The sequence below is a fragment of the Notamacropus eugenii genome, chromosome 3 (genome assembly GCF_028372415.1).
Source record: "Notamacropus eugenii isolate mMacEug1 chromosome 3, mMacEug1.pri_v2, whole genome shotgun sequence".
Classification (NCBI taxonomy): domain Eukaryota; kingdom Metazoa; phylum Chordata; class Mammalia; order Diprotodontia; family Macropodidae; genus Notamacropus; species Notamacropus eugenii.
Genome location: NC_092874.1, coordinates 49,728,889 through 49,746,073, shown reverse-complemented (window position 1 = coordinate 49,746,073; position 17,185 = coordinate 49,728,889). Strand labels below are relative to the sequence as shown.

The 17,185-nt window shown below is 36.0% G+C and overlaps 1 protein-coding gene and 1 long non-coding RNA gene across 15 annotated transcripts in view; one reads left to right on the top strand and one right to left on the bottom strand.

The window, feature by feature from the left end:
* Nucleotides 1-17,185, bottom strand: part of LOC140530919 (uncharacterized) — a 949,813-nt gene that overhangs the window by 700,273 nt on the left and 232,355 nt on the right. The window lies entirely within an intron of this gene.
* Nucleotides 1-17,185, top strand: part of LOC140530911 (A-kinase anchor protein 9-like) — a 100,173-nt gene that overhangs the window by 27,404 nt on the left and 55,584 nt on the right. For 9 of the 11 annotated variants that reach the window (XM_072650042.1, XM_072650036.1, XM_072650040.1 and 6 more), the window contains 4 exons: nucleotides 939-989; nucleotides 1,325-1,495; nucleotides 8,373-8,528; nucleotides 16,663-16,866. In XM_072650042.1, coding sequence (XP_072506143.1) covers nucleotides 939-989; nucleotides 1,325-1,495; nucleotides 8,373-8,528; nucleotides 16,663-16,866 — 582 coding nt within the window. The remainder of the gene's footprint in view (nucleotides 1-938; nucleotides 990-1,324; nucleotides 1,496-8,372; nucleotides 8,529-16,662; nucleotides 16,867-17,185) is intronic. The other 2 variants (XM_072650043.1, XM_072650037.1) reach the window with 1 other exon arrangement.

The window sequence follows — 17,185 nt, the reverse complement described above, 5'->3', positions numbered from 1 at the left end:
CCACCTCTCCAAAATGCCCCAGCAAAAAAGCTGCCTTCCTCCCTTATAATAAGAAAAGTGTAGTCACACAAAGCAGATCCACACATTGATCACGTGGCACTCTTTTAAAAGCTAGAAATAGCTGTTCTGTCCATCAGTCCCCACCCCAGATTTTTCTGCCCTGTTCTCATCCTTTTCTTTCCATGTGTCCTCATGTTTTCCCCCAAACTCTTCCTTCCTAACTTTCCTAGTTCTGTTGAATAGTGCCACTCCATCCTTCTATTGGCTCATGTTTCTACTCTTGGGAAGAGCTGTAGTGGCTCCTGTTGAAGAACACTGGAGATTAGCCTGTGTTGACCTGCAAAAGGGCAGAAATAAGGAAAAAAACAGTCATGTGGAGATGGATGTTCTTAATAGATTGGGCAGGGGTGAAGATTGGTAGGGCAAGTGGGGGTGGGGAGAGAGGCAGGATTGGCAGGATGTTCCAAGCCTTGTCTTTAGTAATTTTATGTAAGCTTCCATCTTAACATCATTTTCATCTTCCTACCAGCCTCCTGAATATTTGTATTAATGTTGTAATATTAACCTAACACTAGTAAGCCATTGGATTGGAAATGGGATGTGGCATGAATGTACCTTAAATATAGCAATTGAAAAGAAAAATTTTGATGAGATGTTTCATAAGAACTGAACTAGTTTCACACAATTTTGTTAAGACAACTTAACTATTTTTATCACAATTGAAATATTTTATCCTTCTGAAATGGAAAGTGTACTTATTTTGAATTGCAGTTCATTATCATATCCTTATCATGCATCTGTAAAAATTTAGTCTGAATTGAATAAATTACTAATGAAGCATTTTTTGTCACAAGTTTTCTAGAGAAAAAATATATTTCTATTAGCTATAGATTGTTTTCTTTAAGTTCATGACATATTAAGAAATTGTTCTTATACAGGTAAATGGTTGCAGTTTGGTGCAAGCAGATATTCCTACCAATTTATTAATGGTACAGTATTACCAGTTATTTAATAATAATAACAATGTTTAATACTAAGAGCACTTGTCTACTAGCTTACTAATCAGTCTTTTCTTCTTTATGTGGTGCTATCTTTGTGATGTATACATGCCTTTAACCTCATACAAGACATTTGTTTTTTGTTAAAAAGCTTAACATTAACAGAATTTTCAACTATTCTTTATGTCAGAACTTGCAAAGTTCAAATTACATTAACCACACAGCAGGTCAATAAGCTCTTAGATGATATGGAAATCAGAATTTGAATAAGTTCCTCTTGAGGAATGCTTTAAGTACTGATTTTTAAGGAACTTGAATTGATTTAGGAAGAAGAATTTGGAGTTGGTGAGTCTTACTCGGAGCAAGGAACACAGTTTCCTTCGAAACGACTAGAGATGATGGAGAATGAATTGGCTGGGAAACAGCAAGAGATTGAAGAGCTAAACAGAGAACTTGAGGAAATGAGGGCAGCATATGGCACGGAAGGATTCCAACAGGTGTGCTTACCTTATGTTGCTTTCTGTTTATCTCTTATCAAACGGAAACCCTGATATCAATTAGGAGTGCATGACCATTATTTAGAGATGGTTTTAAACAGGAATGTTAAAGTTATAGTTGTCCTAATAAAAATTGGACTCCTGACACATTTCATTCATATTCCATGGTCACAATTTTCAGTCCTTGTACATTGTGTGGATAATATTCGGAAAATAAATCTTAGAGTCATTTGTTGGAGGTTTTTAAAGTATATAATAGGAAAACCTTATTCATCAAGCTTTCCTGGTATCAGCCTGCGCAGAGAATGAATTCTTGCTATGCCTGACCAGATTCGCTGCAGACCATAAGCTGCAGATATACAGTGGAACTTGGAGAATATGAAAATGTATCATTTGCTTCTTGATTTAAAAGAGACCTGTCTTTTGAACATGTTGAGATTTTGGTACCACTGACATTTGTATTATTATAATATCTGTCTGTTTCTCATTCCATTTAAAATTTATTGGTCTTTATTTTTCTTAATTGCTTTGTATTTCATATTTCTGCATTTAAGTTTTACAAAAATTCCCTTTTTTCATTTATTTGCAGTAATTTCTAAAGAACCTTTAGTAGTTTAAGCAGTATTTAGTTGAATTCTTTATTGCTGTGTTATCGATTGCTATTCAATAGGTTAATTTCAGGAGGTTAATTTTTTGGTAACTGAATTAGAGATTAGTTATAATTTTTTGTTATTTAGTCTTTCTCAGTTGTGTCTGACTCTTCATGACCCCATTTGGTGTTTTCTTAGCAAAGATACTAGAGTGGTTTTGCCATTTCCTTCTTCATCTCATTTTACAGATGAGGAAACTGAGGCAAACTTGCTCAGGGTCACACAGCTAGTAAGTGTTTGAGGTTGGATTTGACCTGAGGAAGAGGCATCTTCCTGACCCTAAGCCTGGGGCTCCATCCATTGGACTACCTAGAGGCCCCAGTTATAATAATAAAAGCCATAAATTTGTATGGTACTTCATGATTTACCTAGTTCTTTTTAAGAATTTTTCAAGTTCTTAAAGTTCTTTTAAAAGAACTGTTTACGTATGTTATTCTTGTAATAACTCTAGGAGGTAGATCGAGCAGATGATACTATCCACATTTAACCAATGAATAAGCTGAGGCTCAGAGCTCAACCCCAAGGTCACACAGCTAGTAAAAGACAGAAGTGAGCCTGGATACCGGCTTTTCTGTCTTCATGTCTTTCACTGTATTTCATGTGTCATCCTGTAATAACAGTGTTGGACACTGTTTTATGGCAGTCCACATAGACAATTGTGACTTTAAAGCACTGCGGTTGCATAGTTGGCGTGAGTTCTTATGGGGGCTCTCAAGTGTATTGGGTGACCACTGATGACAGGCCTGTTCTCCTTAGGATACAATGAAAAAGAGAAAAAAATCACTGTAGTTAGAGTGACATTTCTGGTGATTACAATTGCTGACAGAAGAAAGCACTCCTACATGTTCCTTAGTAGGTATTCATAGAGACAAGAATAAGGGTATGTCAGTAATATTCTCTTTACTTGATGTCTTCAAAATGAACATGAGGGAAGGTGGAATTTTCTTTTTCCTAGTGGATAGTTAACATGTCTTCATATTCTGTCAACCTAGGAAATCAAAATACTTTTCAGTTAAACTAGTGAGTCAGAAAATCTAAAGTACCAACTTAGAACAAGGGTAGAAGAAATTGATTTGACTGATCTAATAGGAATACATCCATCTGCTATTTAAAAAAAATAACATCTACCCTCTCTGTTAAGACCATCAAGAAGGTAGAACATTCCAGAAAAGCTCCTGTGGCAATGAAGTCCAATGCTGAACAGTTTTCACTGAAAACACTTCATGAGTATACGGAATGGTTTTACTAGTTTTGTATTTTTATTTTCCCAGAAGTATGGGAATATGTCAAAACAAAGAATTTGGTGACCAGATGTTTGCACCCTGCTTGCATAATATTATTGCACTAGCAAAAATATTACCCATTTTTGGGAAAGAGGAATACAGGCTTTTGCTTTTGGATGATTTGTAACATGTTTTATATCATTGAATATTTTGAAGATTCTAAATTTATGTGAAAGAATTTTGCTATGAAATTGATTATGAAATTCTTTTGAAGGGTACCTCAATTAAATCATGTGTCTATTTCCTCCATATTTAGGAAGAAATAGCAAAATTCTGTATTTTCTCCATAAATATTCAGGAATAATTCCTCTTTTACTATAAAGTCTCTTGGGAGGGGATTCTCATTTCCTCTATGATTTTGTTTTTCTCTCTGGACCAGAAATCCTAGAACCCAGTGTTTCAATTAACTTTACCAGGAAAATCACTTTAAAAATCATTCAGCTTTATGACTAACATTACTGTCATCCATCTTTTATGGCTACACAAGTATATGTCCGGAATAAAAGATTTATTCCTTTAATAAATATTATGAGTAAAACAGTGCTTTCCTTTGAAAGCTCCATTTGGTATGTCTGTGGCATACATAGGTAAGAAATTTTGTGTAAAATAATAGTTACTTTACTTAGAAAAAATGCAAAGCAAAAGTTTATTTAGGGAAAACACAAATTCAGAATTACAGATTTTAATATTCTTGCCTATTGAAGTTGTTCAGAATAATTGAGTGATTGTATTGTCAAGATGAAAAATAATGATAGTAACAATGCAGATATTATAACTCAAAAATAAAATGTAACAAGTACTCTGTGTGTTATTGGCGTTTAGAGATATTGGTGATGTCCTTGTTAAGGAAGACAATGAAGACATTATATATCAGTCTATATTCTCATGATCACATGGATATGAGTATTCCTACCGTTGTTATCAGTAACGGTCCATTCACACCTTGTCATCCTTTGCAATAATTGTTTGAGCCCATGCATAATTTTTACCTAGAGTTAGACTAGAACCACTGAGCATTCCTGACCAGAAGCATATAATGGTCAGACACACTGTACTTTAGGAACATCAGTTTAGCAGCGATGCAGCTTGGGCAAGGCCAGAGGCAAGGACACCAATTAGGAGGCAATCCGGTAACATAGGGAGAGGGCATGAGGACCTGAACTAGGGTGATGGCCATGGGAATATTTGTATCTCATATAACTATAGCATTTGCTATGATATACGTATATACACATATATATTATATAATAGCATGTATTGAACTACATGCTGATTGATTTAATGAAGAACACGACAGATCTGAGAGAGGGTTGAGGGTTAGAACTAGCGATTTTTGACAACTGTTTGACTGTAGGGATGAGGGAATGGGAAGAAGCTAGTCTAATGGAGTGAAGATATTTACTATGTTACTGTTATTTTAGGAAACTTTGATTTCTCAAGTATAGGCGTTCCTTCTGGTCAACAAAGGAATTGCAACCCTTCCATAATTTATTTAGATGTCTTCAGGAGTTTCCGTGGCTCCCAAGTTCGTCATCCTAAAATTAATCTGATCATGAGTTGCTTTCATTTAGCTAATTGGGTACTAGAATGACGTACACACTTTTGTTAATGTAGCCTAAAATTATATTCCCTTTTGTTTTGATCGACTATGCAATGTTGCTGGTTCATTGATCTCTAAAGTTCACTAAAACACAGAGACCATTTCTCCAGGAACTGTGTGTAGATTCATCTCCCTCAGCATGCACTTGTACTTTTGTTTTTTAACCTAAATTCAGCACCTTATGTCTGTGTGTTTTATTGTATCTTATGGTTCCAGTCTGTTGAGATCTTTTGTGTTCCCAGTTCTGTCATGCAGGAGATTATCTGTCCCAGTTTTGTTTCACTATATATTTGATAAAATTCTTCACCTGAACTGTCAGTAAATTTTTTTTAACAGAACAGGGTCAAGGATAGAGTATCTAGTGGACAGAGCGGGTAGATATTTCCCTACAAATTGATATCATTATTTTAATCACCACCCCTGAATGTTCAGCCAGTTTTGAATTCACTTCATTGTATTATCAGGTCGCTAGGTGGCGCAGTGGATTGAGTCCTGAGTCTGGAGTCAGGAAGAATCATCTTCCTGAGTCCAAATGTTAGACACTTAGTAACTGTGTGACCCTGGGCAAGTCACTGAACCCTGTTGGCTTTAGTTTCCTCATCTGTAAAATGAGGTGAAGAAATGGCAAGCCACTCTAGTATCTCTTCTAAGAATATCCCACAGGGGGCCATGAAGAACAATTGTAAAATTATCATTTATTTTCCCTACTTATCCACCTTATCCACAAAGATCTCTCTAAAAGACAGAATCCACTATTTCCAAATCTCAAATAAATTGTAGGCATGTCTTTGACATCTTGAACCCACCATGTTTAGTATATAGACTAAATTTGTTACTATAGCATGAGAGAATAATATCTGTGACCATTTCAAGATGTAGCACTAGGCTCTAACTAAAAAATATGCCTTAGATATGGAGATAACACCTACTTCTTAAAATTATGGAAACTCTTTCATGTGTCCATGAAAATGCAGTTCAAGCACAAGTGGGTTCAGGTTGTCAAATAGATTCTTTAATGATACATAGATCATAGATAGTTCTAAATGCTGCTGACAAGTCAGAAGACTAGTAGAAACTGTAAAGATTTTCTAGAGATTGAAAAAAAAATGAGAAAAAGGCTTGTTTCAGTTTGGGTTCAGTGCTTAAATTAAAGTTATGTTCTTAGGTTATACAACTTCACATTTCACCATTATGATGACAAACAAGCAAATGACCAGAAAGCAGGAGGTGTTATGGCATTGTGGATGAGCACTGGACCTATTTTGTCATCCCGGGCACGTGTCTTACCTGCTTTGAGCCTCAGTTACCTTATCTGTAAAATGGCGAGCAAGTGACAACACTCATAGATCATCTTTGTAAAATATCTCCAAAGTGTTATATGAATGTGAGCTATTTTTTCCCACAAGAGAGCAAATTTTAGGGCCCATTCTAAGCAGTTCCTATTCGTTCCTTTGTCACAAACCATCTCTTTCTACAGTTATGTCTTTGGCTTTTCACAATAACTTATTCACAGTGGGAACCCTGAGTCATCAAGAAAAAAGGTCACTTAAATTCAGCATCCTCCATTTAAGAAGACAGCAAAGTATATCAAAACTTCCCCTGATTGTACTAGCTGGTCCACCTGTTTCTCTTGCTCCTTTCGCTGCCAGACTTTCTGAAAAAGTTGTTTGTACCTGGGACTCCCCTGAGGCCCTTCGGGTCTGGCTTCCCCACCATTGACCATGGGGACCTCATTGGACCTTCTTGTCTTCCCACCCTCTCTGTGCCGCTGCCCCTCCCACTTCCTCCTCAGTGTGTGTCTGGGCAGTGTGTAGTCAGCTGTCCTGATCGCTTGCCTTCTCTATCTGCCCCTTGTGACTGATTTACTTAGATGCTTCACCATACTTCTCACTATAGGCTCTTGGCTGTCGTTCCGGGAAAATAGCTTCTTATTAGACAAAGTCTCTGGACCTGCCTTGCTCCACCTTTTCCCCTGCCATGTTCTTTTGAAGTCAGATAGGTGAAAGCTTCTAGAGCCATTCAGTCCTGAGGTCCATTCCACTGAAGCTCAGTAGTGACGACTGTGAGATCAGATTTCCTTCCTTGAACTAGCAGCTAGCTAGACTTTACTTTTCTGTTTTTCTGGGTGGGAGTATTAGGAGAAACTTATCAGAGGAAGCTATGCAGAATGACCACCCACTTAAGGTTTTAGGCTCTTTACAAACCAAAAATGCAACCCAAGTCAGCGAGGGAAGAGAAGAGGTCAAGATTTCTATAATGGCTACTCTGTGCTAACCACTTTACAAATATTATCTCATTGGAGGCTCACAACAACCCTCTGAGATGGATACTGCCATTATCCCCATTTCACAGTTAAGAAAATTGAGGCAAACAGATGAAATAACTTTTGTTACACAACTAGTAGTATCTGAGGTCAAATTTGAATTCAAGGCTTCCCAATTCCAGACCCAGTGTTCTATACATTGTACCACCTAGTGGCAGCTAGAAGTAAACGTTCTTAACACTCCGTTAGGAGACTCTTAATCTACCTTTAACCTGTATTTATTTCTATCTTTTGAGACTCTTCCTAGCCTTCAAGGCCCATCTCAGTTGCTACCACTCCCTTGAAGCCCTCTCTAATCCCCCCAGATGTAATTCGTTTTTCCTTCATTAGAACCATGTTATACCTCTCCTGGATCAATCATACTTTAATTTGTATCTGGGTTTGTTGTTGTTTTTTTCTTTCTTCAAAGTCTTTATCTTCCTCATTTGAGTGTAAACTACTTGAAATCCAAAGCTCTCACATCTTGTTCATCTTTATATCCCCAACAGCACCCAACACGATGCTTTGCATATGTAGTAGGCATTTAATAAATTGTTAAATTTAATTAAAATGATTCAAATTTCTGTTTAATTCAGACACTTATAAAGATATCTGATGTGAAAAATGTGGTAGAACATATCTCTGATCTGTGCTGCCAGGGAGATTGAGGCTTGCAGATATCCTGGGTATTCCCAACTGCAATGAGATAAGCTGATCAGGTGTCTGAATGTTATGAACCCCAGGGTCTGGGAAGCTACCATATTGTCTGAGGAGGGCCAAACTGAACCAGGTTGTAAATAGAAGAAGTCTCCAGCTCCTGTGCCAAGTAGAGTAAGACTGGACTCATAAATAGCGCCTGTGCTTCTGCCCTAGGAGAGACAGGAAACCTGCTCTTCAGAAAGAAGAAGGAAATGTCTGCTTCAATAAGATTTAGAATCTAGCATATTATGTCAACGTTTAGCCATAAATCATTTTAATAGTAATCAACCTGTAATTGTATTTTGAGTTGTTTTTGATCACCCATTTTCACTTTTTTTAATAGCTTCAAGAATTTGAAGCTGCAATTAAGCAAAGAGATGGCATCATAACCCAACTTACGGCTACCCTGCAGCAGGCAAGAAGAGAAAAAGATGAAACTATGAGAGAATTTTTAGAAGTGACAGAACAAAGTCAGAAGTTGCAAATACAGTTCCATCATGTAAGTCTGATTGATGGTAAATTTTCATTATTTGATAATAGTATAATTTATTTCTGGCAACTTTTGTGTCTTTCAGGATAAATATTATGTTCACCTAATATTTGTTTATTATGGATTATTATATAAGGAAAATAATGGGTGCCAGTTAATCTCATTAACCAAACATCAGTTTATATTCCCCTTGGTGGTTTCCTTTTTATTGGGTTTTCTGCTTTCTCCTTTTGTTTTCCATTTGAAGAATTACAGATGATAGAAAGTTCCATGATTTACATTACCATTGTTTACTAATGGCTTCTATGTCTGAGATTGAGCTTTGTCCTCAAAATAGTAGGAGAGCTAAATAATTTTCTAAGCAATAATAATAATAATAATAATAATTCCTTAGAACAAAAAATTCTTTGAGCAAATAATAAGGCTCATGGTTATTCTTTCTCTCCCCCTCAAAAAACTCCTTTACCATTCATTTGTAGTTTGTAATGTGTGTGTGTGTGTGTGTGTGTGTGTGTGTGTGTGTGTATAGAAGCAGAAGTGATCAAAAATCTGCAGATAAAGTGGTAATAAGCAGAGGTAGAATTAATAACCAGATGGGTGTCTCTTTCTTTTCATGACGATTGTTTCCTTCATAGCTGATGAATGTTTTTTAGCATGATATTAACTGCAAAAAAAAAAATCTGTAAAAATCAAATTTCAGGCTTGAAATTTACCTTTCATCATGCTACCTCTTTTTTCAGTGGACTTTATTGAACACATTTTCATAAGCAAGGCCAGGGCTTTCTCCTCCAGGTTCATTTTGAGGATACCTCTTACAGGGTCACCCAGAAACTTTGTGGAAGAAGGAGAACCTGACCGTGTGAACCTTGGCCTGCAACAGGGATTCTTAACTTGGGGTCCAGGAGCTTCATTTTTTAGTGTTTTGGTAACCACATTCCAATGTAACTACTTTCTTTTGTCATCCTTTTTTTTTTAATTTTATACTTTTAAAGACATTATTTTGAGAGGGGAAAGCCATGATGGCAGAATAACAGAACAAGTATGACACAATTCCTCCAACACAGACTTTCCTAAAAGATTTAGAAAATGCACCAAGTCAATTCCTGATCAGGAAATTTAGAAACAAAATCACAGCAAGGCTTTTTTATTTCTTTTCTAATTAAGATTAGTATAGGGAGACAAAGAGTTCTCTGGATATTGGGGACAGGATCTGTCCAGACATATGGCTACATGCCAGAAATGAAGAAGGACTGAGGCTGTGTCCCGGAGCAAGAAAGGGACCCAGCCTTGTTCAGGAACAGGTGCCCAGTGACAGACCTGCCCCAGACCCAAGGTGAACTCAGGAGGGCACCTATACCTATGGGTGGCATCCCAGGGTAAGGAAAAGTGGTGGACCTTAGGCTGTGTCCTGAGTGAGGAGCAAGTCCAGGACTCTGACCAAGAAGCAGAGCAGGGTCTCTGTTCTAGCCACCAGCCTAGTTTGAAGCCTCCAGTGAAATAATGAAGATGGGAATCCCAGACAAAAGGGGACCTTGCATTTTGGTCACACAGAACCAATGACAGTGTCTGAGTCCAGCCACAGTCTACTGGAGCTTCCAATAAAGAACAAGCCAACGCCAGTGTTTGCATTCCCAGACCAGAGCCAGAAACTTGCAGAGCTCAGACCAGGAGGGCAATAATCAGACATGGCCCCAGATCACATTGCTTTAGGAGCATTAAGAGGTTTCAGGTGTCCAAGCTGAGTGGTCCTTGAGGTCTTGGAATTATATAACAACACTCAGCCCTCCAGGAAAGCATCAGAAGGATCCAAGACAACAAAATCTCAGTTCAGACATTTCTCCCAGAAATGCACAGAGCCCAGTCCTAACATCAAGTCCAAAGTCAGGAAGGAGGCTGGAAAAATGAGCAAACTAAAAAAAATCACCATAAAGAGGTATTATCATGGCAGAAACACTCAGGACACAAACTCAGAAGAGACTGGCTCCAAAATGTCTACAAACAGAGCCTCAGATATAAACGTAGCTTGCACAGAAGTTTAACCAGAATTCCTGGGAGATGGGAAACAAGAGTGTTAGAAAGAACTCAGAATAATTTTAGAAACCAAATGAGAGACTTAGAGGAGAAAAATTGAGGAAAAAAATGGGAGCTGTGGGAAAAAAAATTTGGAAAGTTTATTAATGTCATGGAACAAGAGGTACAAAACCTTACCAAGAAAAAACTCCCTAGAAGCTGGGAGAAGCAGTGGATAGAGTGCCAAGACTGAAGTCAGGAAGACCTGGGTTCAAGTGCGGCCTCAGGTACTCACTAGCTTACTAGTGACTCAGGAGAAGTCATTTAACTCTGTTAGCCTCCATCTCCTCATGTGTCAGATGTATGTGATACTAGTACCTACCTCCCAAAATTGTTGTGAGGATAAAATGAAATAATGATTGTCAAGAGCTTAGCACAGTACGTAAGTGCTCATAGTGAGCACTATATAGATATTAGCTATTATTATTAAAATTAGAATTGATCAAATAGAAACTAATGTCCATAAGAAAAGAAGTGTTAAAGTAAAAAAAAAAAATTAAAGAAAATATAACGTATCTCATAGCAGAAACAGCTTATGTGAGAAACAGATTGAAGAGAAAAAAATATGTAAGAACCACTAAACTACCTGAAAGTAAATGACCAAAAAAAAGCTTAGATATGTTTCAAGAAATTGTAAAGGAAAACTTTTCCAGATATCTTAAAACCAGAAGGCAAAATAGAAATAGAAAGAATCAGCTGATCACCTCCTGAAAGAAACTCCAAAACAAAAACTCCCAGGAATATTGTAGCCAAAATCCAGAGTTTCAAGGTCAAAGAAAAAACACTAGAAGCAGACAGCAAAGAAGAATTCAAGTACCAAGGAGCCATAGTTAGAATAACACAAAATTTCCCAGGCACCACTTCAAAGGAACAGGAACCTTGGAATAGAATGTTCCAGAAGGCAAAGAATCTAGGGGCTTAGAGCTAAGAATAACTCAACCACTACAAGGAGAAAAATGGCTTTGTAATGAAATGGAAATCTTCCAAGCATACCTAGTAGAAAGATCAGAGCTCAGTTAAAGAAACTCAGGACTTGAGAGAAACACAAAAATGTAAACGTGATTATACTCTTTGACCTAGCAATATAACTGTGAGGTCTGTTTCCCAAGGTGATAAGGGGAAAAGGAAAAGAACCTAAATGTTCTAAAATATTTATAGCAGTTCTCTTTATGATGGCAGAGAACTGGAAATTGAGAGGATGTCCATCAATTGAGGAATGGCCAAACTAGTGTTGATGTATGACTGCGATGGAATACTACTTTGCAGTAAGAATTATAAGCAGGTTGATTTTAGAAAAACATGGAAATACTTGCATGAAATAATGAAAAGTAAAATGAACAAAACCAAGAAAACATTATATATAGTAACAGCAATGTTGTTCGAAGAAGAATTGTCAACAACTAAGTTATTATGAGTATTATTATGAGTATTAAACACTCAAATCAACCATAAAGGACCTATGAAGGAAGATGCTGTCCACGTCCAGCAAAAGAACTGATAAATAGAAATATGCATAGAATGGTTTTACATCTATTGGTAAATCTGTGTCAAATGATGGCCTTTTAGTTCAGTGGAGAAAGGAGGGAGGGAGACAGTTTGGAACTTAACATGTAACACAAAAATATTAAATTTTTTAAAATGTAAAGTAAAAAAACAGATGAATCAAAGAACAAATCATAGAAAAATATCAGCAATTTCATTGAAGACAAGAACAATAATGAGACAACACATCAAAAGTTTTGGAATATAACTAAGATCTTACAGAGAAATTAATATCTCTAAACACTTTATCAGTAAAAGAAAGAGTAAGTCAACTAATAGAAACTCTGAAAATCAAAGAAGAGACTAACAAAATTAAAAAGAAGAAATCATTGAATTAATAAATAACACTAGAAGCTGTTATTAAAAAAAATAAAGTAAATCAGTAGCTAACTTGATTTTTAAAAGACAAAGAAGAAAACCAAATTAGCAGTATCAAAAAAAAAGTTTTAAAGATGAATCTACTACCAATGAAGAAGAAATAATAAATTATTAGGAACTGTTTTGCCCAGTTATATACCAAAAAATGGCAGTATAAATGAAGTCAAACAATATTTTCAAAAATATAAAATGCTCAGATTAACAGATTAAAATGCTACCAAATAGAAGACAATCCAACATTAGAAAAAGAAATTGAAGAAGCCATAAATGATTTCCAAAGAAAAATACCCCAATATCAGTTAGATTTACAAATGAGTTCTTTCAAACATTTTACAATTAATTCTAATACCACAAAAACTGGAAAAGTTGGAAAAGAAGAGATCACAAGAAATTCCTTATATGTATAAACCCGATCATGATACATAAACCAAAGAGAGGCAGAACAGAGAAAAAAAATTGGACCAGTATCACTAATGAATACTGATGCACAAACAAGGATTTTTTAAAATAAAATGTCAGCAAGGAAACTACAACATATCACAAAGACTACAAACTCTGACAAAGCTGGATTTATACCAGGAATGTAGGGCTGATTCAGTATAAGGAAAGCTATAAATATAATAGATCACATTAATTTTTTAAAATTATATCAATAGATGCAAGAAAATCTTTTGACATACTGCCACACTCATGTGTATTTAAAAAAAAAAACAAAACTCTTGAAAACATAGGAATTGAATCTTTCATTTAATAGTGTAAGTCAAATCAAGAGCCAGCGTATCTGTAATGTGAATAAACTAGAGGACTTTGTTCTAGTTTAAGACCCAGGATGAAGCAAGTAGGTTCATCATCACTACTGCTGTTTAATATAATACTCAGCCTGCTAGCTATAGCCAGAAGAGAAGAAAGAAAGCTCAGAGGACGAGCACAGGCAAAGAGGAGGCGACTAGCATTTCTGCAGATAGGACTTAGATAACTGTTTACTTAGATAGGCAGCTGAAAAATAATTGTAACAGTTAACTTCAGCACAATTTTAGGATATAGAACAAACCCACGTAAAACATCAGGGTTTCTGTATATAGTTCTAAAATAATTCAGCAGTAAAATAATTACAAACAGTATTACATACCTGTCAAAGCAAAAACAAGAACTACATGAGAACAACTGCAGTGTAAGATATCTTTAGACAGATTAAGACATCTGAGTAATTAGATAAATATTAACTGGACGTGAGCTGAGCTGAGCCAAAATAATAATGACTACGCTACCCAAGTTCTAATTTACCTTTTCAGTGCCGTACCAACCAAACTACCAAAGGATCACTTTATATAGCTAGGAAAAAAAATACATCAAGAGGACCTAAAGATCAAGAATATCAGGAGAATTAATGAGAAAAAAAAAGTGGGAAGAAAAAGGGCCTAGCAGTACTAGATCTCACACTAACCTATCACAAAACAGTAGTCATCAGAATGTTTTAATACTGAGTAAGAAATGGAGAGGTTGATCAGTCAAACACAATATATAGGGGCAAATGAGTATAGTGTTAGATAAACGAAAATATCCCAGAATTCACAAACAAAAACTTGAGAAAACTATAAAGCAGTCTAACAGAAACTAGTTATAGACTAATATCTCTCATCCTATAATAAGACAAACTCCAAATAAAGACATAATTCAGAGAGAAGGGTGACATAAACAGGTTAGAGGAGCAAAGAAGAAATTACCTGTCAAACTAAGAGCGTTTCCCAAAGTGATAGTCAGAGGAAATGAATGGGCACTTTTGTAAAGGAAGAAATCCAAGTTTCCTATGACTGTATGAGAAAAAGTGCTGTAAATCAATAATTAGAGAAATGCAAATTAAAACAACTCAAAGGTACCACCTTATGCCTATCAGGCTGGTAAAGTTGACAGAAAAAGAAATGACAAAGCTAGAGGGTCTGTGGGAAGAAAGTATATAATATGCTGTTAACTCTGCATTACTATGAACTGGTCCAGCCATTCTAGAAAGCAATTTGGAGCTATATACAAAGAGCTAACTAAGCCGTATTTATTCTGATCCATTGATACCGCTACTAGGTCTGTCCTCCCATAGAGAGCAAAGAAAGAGGAAAAGGGCACATATGTACAGTATTTTGGGATTATTGCAATAAAGAATGGAAACTGAAAAGGTGCCTATCACTTGGGGAATGACTGAAGAAATGATATATGTATGTGATCTAATGCTGTTGTGCTATAAGAAACTCATGGTGCATGTTGAGATGTTTGTGTGTGTGTTGTGTGTATATTTTTTTATATGACCAATGTGGGTATTTGTTTTAATTACAATATTTGTAATAGAGGTTTTGTTTTGTATCATTTTCTTATTGGAGGTCAGTGGGAGGGAGAGGAGATATTTATGAAAATAAAATAGAGTTAAATTAAAAAGTTATTTTGAGAAGGGATTCGTGGCACAAAAAAAGATTAAACTCCCTCCAGCCCCCACAGCTCCCTAGTTAACTACTTAATCTGTGAGCTTTCTTGTAATAAGGACATGAGAACTATAGAGAGGGTTATGATGAGATTTCAGTAGCTATATAATATGTAAACATATATAGAAAAAGTTCGTCAAGGTATATACTTTGCATTTGCCTAGAAGGAGACTGAGAGTATCCTTATATATTTTGGTCCGATTACTCTTGACCATGACATTTTTCTGTAATCATATAAATTGTATTTCTTCCATTGTATTTTATACCATTAGTTGCATTTTCCTCCATTTCTCTTTTCACATCACTAACTGGAAAAGAGGAATTAACTTTTCTAGCTCTACCATAATTTTGACTTTTCAGAATTTCTGTGTTCTGTTTTCATAAGAAAATGAACCGACTCCTTCTTTCCCTATGTGTTAGTGCCCTCCTGTACCATAAACACAAATTTACCATGTATTTATTTTGTGTATGTCTTATGTGCATTTATATATGTGTATATCATCTCCTCCAGTCGAATGTGTGTGTGTTCGTCCTTTGTTGCTGAAGAAGACCACGGCATCAGAGAAATGATGACATGACTGGCACTTGACTTTTTTTTGAGTGAGGGAGGACTGTACAGGTCACCAGCCTCACTTCTCCTCCAGAGCCATCTGAATCCAGTGACCAGGTATTCATCAGGATGACTGGAGATGGCTCAGGATGAGGCAATTTATAAATTCCCTGAAGACATGAATTGTTTCATTTTTATTTCTGTACCCCTAGCCCCTAGCATAATGCCTGGTAAGCTCATGATAAATGTATGTTGAGCGATTGAGAGGCTTTTTTCTAGTCTCAGCGTAGCCATCTTACTTTATTTCCACTAATTCGTGCACAGATTGCTAAACTGAAGGGGACATAAAATTACTATTTTATAAGCCTTTCTAGTTGATCAAATATTAGACAACACAGCTCTTATTAACATCTGTCCAAACAAAGTCTATACTTTCCCTCCAAAATCTGACCTGGGTTAAACTAGTGGGAACTATCATGGCATTAAATTTCAGGTCATATCCATAAGGTTTTTTCCCTTTCAAAGAAATTTCATTTTAGGAGTGCTGCCTCCTTTATGAGGGTGGTCTTTGTAACTGGACCGATATATTCTGTTCAGGGGTCCCCTAGGCAAATGCCAAACTTGTTATATTTTTTCTACATATGTTTATATACTTTTATTGAATAGGTATTGAAATCTCATCATGAAACTCTCTGTAGCTCTCATTATTACAAGATCGCTTACAGCTTTAAAGTAGTCAGCTAGTAGTTAACTGGGGGCTGGAGGGATTTTAGACCTACTTGAGACCTTTTTGATGGGATCAGACCAGATCTGTCTTTTACCAAATATTGCTCCCAGTTGAATGGTTTCATAGCGAATTTCCAGTTTCTAACTCATGATGGTAATATAACTTTTGTGGAAGGGTGCTTCTTTTTCTGTTAAACAATTTATACCCTATTAAGAGATTCTTATACTTGTCAAGATGGGAATTTTTCAGAACTTTATTTGGGAAGTGAGGTGGGGGTGGAGAGTGAGGTACCCTGGTATCAAAAAAAAAAAAAAAAGAAGAAAGAATTCTCTTTTTCTTCCTTTTTTTGTGCCAGTATAGCTGCTAACATTTTTAATGTCTCATTTTTTTTGCCTTTTTAAATTTTAGTTACAGGCTAGTCAAAGTCTGAGAAATACTAGTCACAGCAGCACAGCTGTACATTTACTTCAAGCTAAACACCAAATTGTTTGGCAGCAGCAGCAGCTAGAACAACAACACCGTTTATTAGAAGATCATCACAAGAAGAAAGAAGAATTCAAAATGCAGATTAATTTCTTGCAAGAGAAAATTGGAGCTTATGAGATGGAGATGGTATGCTCTTTTTAGTGACAGTCTACCAAAAGATTTGTAACTTTGCAATTAATTTTATGTTGACTTTTTATCTCCCTTTGAACTAATTTAAGAAACTTTAGAAATAAACATTCATGTCATCATTATTATTCAAATGACTCACAAAAGCTTTATAGTGAAGAAAAGGTCTTCTCATGGATAAAATGATAATTTATTTTGTAACTTTACCAGCCCCATTATAATAACTCAAGTCTTGAGTTCGAAGCCACAAATTAAACATTTATGTGGTGATGAGTTCCTGCTGCTGGGTCTTATGATTAAGGCCTTTGGAAAAGCATAA